Below are 7,702 nucleotides of genomic sequence, written 5' to 3' on the forward strand. Positions count from 1 at the left end.
GCTAAGACGTGTTTTTATGGCCTCCCACTCTAAGCCGTGTTTTTTTTTTTGTTTGGCCTCCCACCCTTAGCCGTGGTTTTATAAACCTCCCATCCTTAGCCGTGGTTTTTATGGCCTCCCACTCTTAGCCATGGTTTTTTATGGCTTCCTATGCTTAGCCGTGGTTTTTATGACCCCCCACTCTTAGCCATGGTTTTTATGGCCTCCCACCCTTAGCCGTGGTTGTTATGGCCTCCCACCCTTAGCTGTGGTTTTTATGGCCTCCCACTCTTAGCCGTGATTTTTATGGCCACCCACTCTTAGCTGTGGTTTTTATGGTCACCCACCCCAGCCGTGATTTTTTTATGGTCACCCACCCTTAGCCGTGGTTTTTATGGCCTCCTACTCTTAGCTGTGGTTTATGTGGCCTTCCACCCCTAGCCGTGGTTATTATGGTCACCCACTCTTAGCTGTGGTTTTCATAGTTACCCACCCTAAGCCATGGTTTTTATGGTCACCCACCCTAAGCTGTGTTTTTTATGGCTTTCCACCTTAACCAAATAGGGTGGTCAGAGGGGGTGTCACATGCTGCGTCTGCAATGCTTTGCTGTAAAATTTATATAACAGGCCACATTTGTCTCTGATAAGGGAAGCCTTCTCACTTATAACCACCAATACTAGGGAAGTCCTATGACCACCAACATAAGGGAAATATTCTTACTTATGACCACCAATATAAGGGAAACCTTCTTACTTATGACCATGAATTTAAGTAGGGAATTCTTACCTTTGACCACCAATATAAGGGAAGCCTTCTTACTGATGACCACCAATACGAGGGAAGCCTTCTTACTGATGACTACCAATATAAGGGAAGCCTTCTTACTGATGACCACCAATATGAGGGAAGCCTTCTTACTGATGACCACCAATATTAGGGAAACCTTCTTAGCTATGACCACTAATATAAGGGAAGACTTCTAACTTATGACCACCTATATAATGAAAGCCTTCTTGCTGATGCCCACCAATACAAGGGAAGCCTTCTTACTGATGACCACCAATATAAGGAGAGCCTTCTTACTGATGACCACCAATATAAGGAGAACCTTCTTACTGATGACTGCCAATATGAGGTAAGCCTTCTTACTTATGACCACCAATACAAGGGAAGCCTTCTTACTGATGACCACCAATATTAGGGAAGCCTTCTTACTTATGATCACCAATATAAGGAGAGCTTTCTTGCTGATGCTCACCAATATAAGGGAAGCCTTCTTACTGATGACCACCAATAGAAGGGAAGCCTTCTTACTTATGACCACCAATACGAGGGAAGCCTTCTTACTGAAGACCACCAATATTAGGGAAACCGTCTTAGCTATGAGCATTAATATAAGGGAAGCCTTCTTACTTATGATGACCAATATAAGGAGAGCTTTCTTACTGATGACCACCAATATAAGGGAAGCCTTCTTACTGACAACCACCAATATAAGGAGAGACTTCTTACTGATGACCACCAATATAAGGGAAGCCTTCTTACTGATGACCACCAATATAAGGGAAGCCTTTTTACTGATGACCACCAATGTAAGGGCCATTTGTGCCATAGAACAATAGATGAATTGGCTTTGGTAAGGGTTCCCCAAGCCCTGAAAATTATTTTAAGGGTTCTTCTGGGGTAAAGAGGTTGAAAAAGACTGTTCTAGTGCCTGAAATATGTTAGGGTGACAGCACCAATCAGTGTAGCAGAGCTTAGCCTCCATTCCGGAGTACAGGCAATTACAGAGCGTTATATCATGTAATTATGCTTAGCAGGCTTGCAAAATACATTTTTCTTTTATTTTTGAATGCATACCTAATGAAGTAATGAGTGTCATTTATACCACCTGTTCCGCTTTAATCTTGGGGGAGAAAAAAAAGAAAAACAGATTTAATCCATAATTGTAAGTAGGATTTGTAGAGAGCGGCTGTGCCTATAATAGGTAATCCCATTAAAAAAAAAAAAACCTTGATGGGAGAAAAATATACGACTGGCTTATGGATTCAGCACCAAGGCCAGCGACCAGCCTGCAGACATGCAGTAAAGAGCCCTGATGGCCGTGCTGAAGGAGCATTAGGAAGACAACAACCAGCCTTAGTAATACATCTGGTACGTGCACGCCATAACAGCTGCATATAAATTATGAATGCCATTTAATCCTGTGCAGAATGGAGGCACAATGTCACCCTGTGCAATTATTACCAATGCCTGGTGCTGCAAGCAAGCAGGAACAAAATCAGGGCTGGATAAAAGGGTTTTGATTTCAGGTGCCAGTCAATCAAATCTAAAAGCTAAAGGATACAATTTAGATGCATTATAAAACAGATACATAATAACAATATAAATAAATTATATATATATATATATATATATATATATATATATATATATATATATATATATATATATATATATATATATATATATATATATATATATATATATATATTGAAAGTAACAATTCCAACAATAGGCTCAAATTAGACACAAACTCGTCTACCCAACGTTTATCCAGCCCTAATTAAATAATTATGCAAACAAGTAACGCCAATTGCGGCCTCTCGTCCAATCCTCTCATGCCACCGGTCAGTTCATACACATGCAAAAAGATCAAAAACACAGCATACGCCAAAAATAAAGAGATCAAATCACTTTTTATGAGATCTTTTTTTTTTTTTTTTTAAGTATACAATATAAAACAATACGCTTTTTTTTTGTACATTTGAACACCGTTGGCACATCGAACAGTTTCATTGTCAAACATATTGCGGCATTTGTGTGTTCCAGCTGTATTTGTTACATTCGTACATACTATGAGGTGTCTGACATTTGAAAAGAAAACAAAAACCAAAAGCAAAGTCCATTTTCGGGTCCAGCACCTAATCATTCATTAGCTTATTTACCTGCAGTATAGAAGGGGGTGGGCAGTTAAAACAAGCTACATCCCCCCCCCCCCCCCCTCTGCATATAGCAAGGGGGTGTTGAAAAATGAATCCAAGAGTAAACCATCAAAAGCTATCGGTCTAAAAATAAAAAGAGCTGACAGCAAGATGCAATTCCTTCCGGAATTATGTTTTTAAGACACATCTGCTTTGCAAATCATGGGGTTCTTGTTTTTTTATTGTTATGACATAGAATGAAAAAAATAAATAAAAAAATGAAAGATGTTGTGCAATGCCAAAGCAATTCATAGAAGCTTGACGCCAACATATGGTGCCCTTACAGGACGTGACAAAACATGATGGCGGCGTAAGGAAAAAAGGTAGCTGATTTTGTTCCCAGGGAAACAATTAACCGTATAACCACCCTGGTGTCAGCTAATGCCCGGAACCTTAAATGAGAACTGCACTGAGACCTAGCATGCCAGCAGCGTCTGCTGCGCCCATTACCTTGGAGACAGAGGGATCAGTTCAAGCCCCGTTTTTTTTATTTTTTATTTTTTTCAGATCTGCAAAACTAAAATAAATAATGAAGAAAGTGAAGTGCATCTTCACACCGGTAAAGTAGGTTTCCTTTAACCATTTTGCTACCAGTGGGCAGGCTACGCCGACGCGCGCCTGGCCCATGGCGACCCAGTGAAGGCTGCAATGCTCCCCAATCGTCAGTGCATAAGAGCATTGTATACTGAAAGTCTGTTTTCCTGTCTGCAACCTTGAGAGCTGCAGGCCCCAGTCTTCAAGTTGATCATGGTTGGTTATACCTATATGTGTCCACACCCATCCCTATACCCACAAGCCCCATTAGCTCACCAGGCCCTAACGGTCCAAATTTATAGTCCAGTGGCCATTGGGTTCTCTAGACTCGCCTTCGTTCTTCAGATCCTGGAAGACCTGTGTGAAATAGTGAGGGTCGGAGTTGATCTGCAGCATTTTGGCACTCATACGGTCAATGATGCTCAGACAGCGTTGCCAGAAGACCTCCTTGTCGGTCTCCACAAGGAAGGGCTTTAGAGGGTAGGAGATCTCATTGCCCATGTAGGAATAAGCCAAGTACAGGCAGGTGAGGAAGCAGGCTTGGAGCTCATACTCACTAGACAGTTCATCGCCAATGGCCTCTCGGCAGAGCAGGTAGACGAACACCAGGTTGGCGGGCGTAATGAAGCCTTGGTCTTGCCAACCTTGCAGGAGCAAGGAGCGGTCTACATTACGAAACCACATGGTGGGCTCCCCAGGGCTGAGCTCTTTCAGTTTATAACACCGGCGGCATACAAACTCCCCCAGGCATCGAAGGAGTTCACCTGTGGACGCCTGGACGATGACCCTGCGCGGTGAGCAAAGTGACCGCCCGCTGGCCGTCTTCTGCACGGCCACCAGCTGTTGCTGTTGGATCTTTTGACCCTCTATGGAGCTGGGGGGCACCGTGGGTACAGGCACCGGCTTCGGTTCCCTACGACCAGGGCTCACTTGGGATTTGCGTAAGTTCTCGTGGTTGAGTTGCTCCACCGGGTTGTTGTTGGGAAGCAGCAACCCATTGATAGGTCCTGGGTTTGGGTTGATCTTCTTGGCGTTCTTCTTCTTGGCCGAAGCCGCCACCAGCCTCTTCCAAGTGAGGGCAGAGATCAAGACTGAGTGTCTCTTTAGGCTTTTTTCTGGCTTGCTGCCGCCATTCTTGCTGTTGGGGATGGCCAGGTACCCACCACCTACTCCAGGAGGCTCGGGCTTCTTATCATCCAGAGGTCCGGCCTTGCCAGGTGCCGGAGACAGGGACAATACCGTACCCATGGTCAGGTCTCCCAGGTGGCACCGCGTTAACGCAAGGTGGAGGAGCCGCACAGGTGTCCTGCTTTTTGAGGAAAGCTGAGGATTGGAGGCTCTGGGTGGATGAGGAGGACTGAGGTGGGTGGAGGAGACTGATGTATGGCTGAAGGAGATCTGTGCAGGGTCAGGGGTGGAGGAGATTGTCACCTGCTCAGGATCTGGTGTGGAGAAGTCCTTCCAGCCCAGGAACACGGTGCAAAGAGGAGAAGAATGGGGTCCAGTCTTGGTGGCCAAATGCAGGATCTAGAAGCATGTAAGGCTCAGGTGATCTGCTGGTAGTCCAGTGCAGGCTGTGGAGCTGGATCACACTATGCAGAGCTGGATCACACTATGCAGAGCTGGATGGGGAGCAGGTGAGCAGTGACACCCAGAATCTGCATTGCAATCACGGTGGGCTGCTGTGGATGGAGCCCTGGCTGGGGGCTCTGCCGATGCCCAGATTGCGGTGTCCTGGGATGGATGAGAGCCGGAGATGGTGCGGGTGGACCCGGAGCCCGGATGATCAGCACTGCGCGCACCGATCCTCCGCTCCCCTCTGCAGCATCCACAGCGCTCAGCCCAGGCTCTGACACTAGGGGCGGGACTAAGACCGGCAACCGCCCAATCACAGCCTCGGCTCACTAAGAGCGGCGGCCGATGAGACCAACCAGATTGCAGGGAGGAGGAGGAGGGTGAAGCAGTGGGTGATGGATGCAGCTTTGCGGTGGGTGTGGGACTGCATCAGCATCACGGACACGGGGGGATCATCGGGCCCTAATTCCCTCTGTGTGTGCATGCAACATGAGCTGCAGGGAACGGGTTCATGTCCTCAGGGCCACATGTGTGGTGATGGGGCCCCTAGTACTGCAGGGACATGATAAAGAACCAGGGGCCCAAACGCAGCCCTAGATCTGATCTCACATCTATGTGTGTACAGAATACGCCCAATCTCTATCTCCAGCCTTCTATCACATCTAATATACAGTATATCCTTATCAATATCTCATTATATCTTCAATTTAGTTCGTCCTTCCTTCCATCCTACCTACATTCCTTCCTTCATTCCACCCTTTCTCCTTTCTTTCCTTCATCCCTCCTTCCTTCCATCCTACCTTCATTCCTTCCTTCATTCCTCCCCTTCTCCTTTATTTCCTTCATCCCTTCTTCCTTCCATCCATCCTACCTACATTCCTTCCTTCATTCTTCCCTTTCTCCTTTCTTTCCTTCATCCCTTCTTCCTTCCATCCATCCTACCTACATTCCTTCCTTCATTCCACCCTTTCTCCTTTATTTCCTTCATCCCTTCTTCCTTCCATCCATCCTTCCTTCCATCCTACCTACATTCCTTCCTTCATTCCACCCTTTCTCGTTTCTTTCCTTCATCCCTCCTTCCTTCCTACCTTCATTCCTTCCTTCATTTCTCCCTTTCTCCTTTCTTTCCTTCATCCCTTCTTCCTTCCATCCATCCTTCCTTCCATCCTACCTACATTCCTTCCTTCATTCCTCCCTTTCTCCTTTCTTTCCTTCATCCCTTCTTCCTTCCTACCTTCATTCATTCCTCCTTTTTCCTTTCTTTCCTTCATCCCTTCTTCCTTCCATACTTTCTTTACCTTTCCTTTTCTTCCGTCCATCCCTTATTTCTTCCTTCCTACATTCCATCCTCCTCCCTCCTATCATACCCTGTTTTTCTCATTACCCCTCCTTCCTTTCTTTCCTTGCTTCCCTTACTTCATCCTTTCACTTTTCTTCCATCCCTCCATTCTTTCCCTCCATCCTCTCTTCCTTCCTACATTCCATTCTTTCTCTTTTCTTTTCCTTCCGTCCCTTCTTCCTCCCTTCCTTCATTCCCTAATTTCTTCCTTCTTACATTCCATCCTCTCCCCTCCTGTTTTCCTGTCATACCCTCTTTTTCTTATTACCCCTCCTCCCTCCCTTTCTTTCCTTGCTTCCCTTACTTCATCCTTTCTTTCACTTTTCTTCCCTCCCTCCCTCATCCTTTCCTTTCCAAATTGTTTCCTTTATTTTACCCCTCCTTTCTATTTTCATATAATTTCCTTCCCTTTTTCTATCTATTCTTTCCTTCCTTTCCTTTCTTTTCCTCTCCTACATCCTTCTTTTGTTTCCTTTCTCCCCCCCCCCCCCCCCACGTCTTTTCCGTTCATGTGCTTTCTTTCTTTATTCCCCTCCTCCCTTTATTTTTTCCCCTTTGCTTGCATTCCTTTTTTTCTATCCTTCTTTATTCCTTTCCTTTCTTCACTCTCTCTCTCCCTCCTTATTTCCTTCCATCCCTTCTTAAGTCCTTCCTTTTCTTTGTTTTCCTTTTTAACATTCTTCACTCAGTCCCTCTTTATTTTCTTTTGTTCTTTATTTTACCCCTCCTTCTTGTTTTATTGTCATATGCTTCCCTTTTTCCTTCCTCTTTTTTTCTCATTATCCTTTCCTTTCCTTTCCCCATCCCTTTCCTTTCCTTTCCCCATCCCTTTCATTCTCTTTCTTTTCCTCTCCCACACCCTTCTGTTATTTCCTTCCTTTCTTTTTTCGCTCCCTCCTTCTTTCCTTTCATGTGATTTCTTTCTCTATTCCCCTCCTCCCTTCCTTATTCTTTCCTTTGCCTGTATTACACAATTTTTTTCTATCCTTCCTTATTCATTTCCTTTCTCCCCTGTCTCTTTCTCTCCCTTTATTTTTCTTCCTTTCTTCTTTACTGTTATTTCTTTCTTTTTCCAATCAGTTTGATTATTCAATGTAGTGTTTTAATAGGATGGTATGGTTCATTACAGTATAGTGCTACTTAGTTTTAATTTATGGCTATTGTATATAATAATCCGCTGTTATTGATCATTTTATTGTTGTTATTATGTCTTGTTTTGGTTTGTTATTGTGATTTTTTTGTTGTCTTTGTTGAATGACATTGTATCTTAAAGTAATAATAGGCAATATT

At 44.5% G+C, this 7,702-nt stretch overlaps 1 protein-coding gene across 1 annotated transcript; it reads right to left on the reverse strand.

Annotated features, from left to right (window-relative positions):
- Positions 1-2,660: 2,660 nt before the first annotated feature.
- On the reverse strand, positions 2,661-5,335 carry CDK5R2 (cyclin dependent kinase 5 regulatory subunit 2). Its single transcript, XM_077447865.1, has one exon. It carries the CDS (start codon positions 4,744-4,746, stop codon positions 3,781-3,783), a length of 966 nt encoding a protein of 321 aa, XP_077303991.1. The 5' UTR covers positions 4,747-5,335; the 3' UTR covers positions 2,661-3,780.
- Positions 5,336-7,702: the final 2,367 nt, after the last annotated feature.

Source organism: Lithobates pipiens, unplaced genomic scaffold, assembly GCF_037356315.1.
Source record: "Lithobates pipiens isolate NorthernLeopardFrog02 unplaced genomic scaffold, aLitPip1_a1.2 Scaffold_22, whole genome shotgun sequence".
NCBI lineage: Eukaryota > Metazoa > Chordata > Amphibia > Anura > Ranidae > Lithobates > Lithobates pipiens.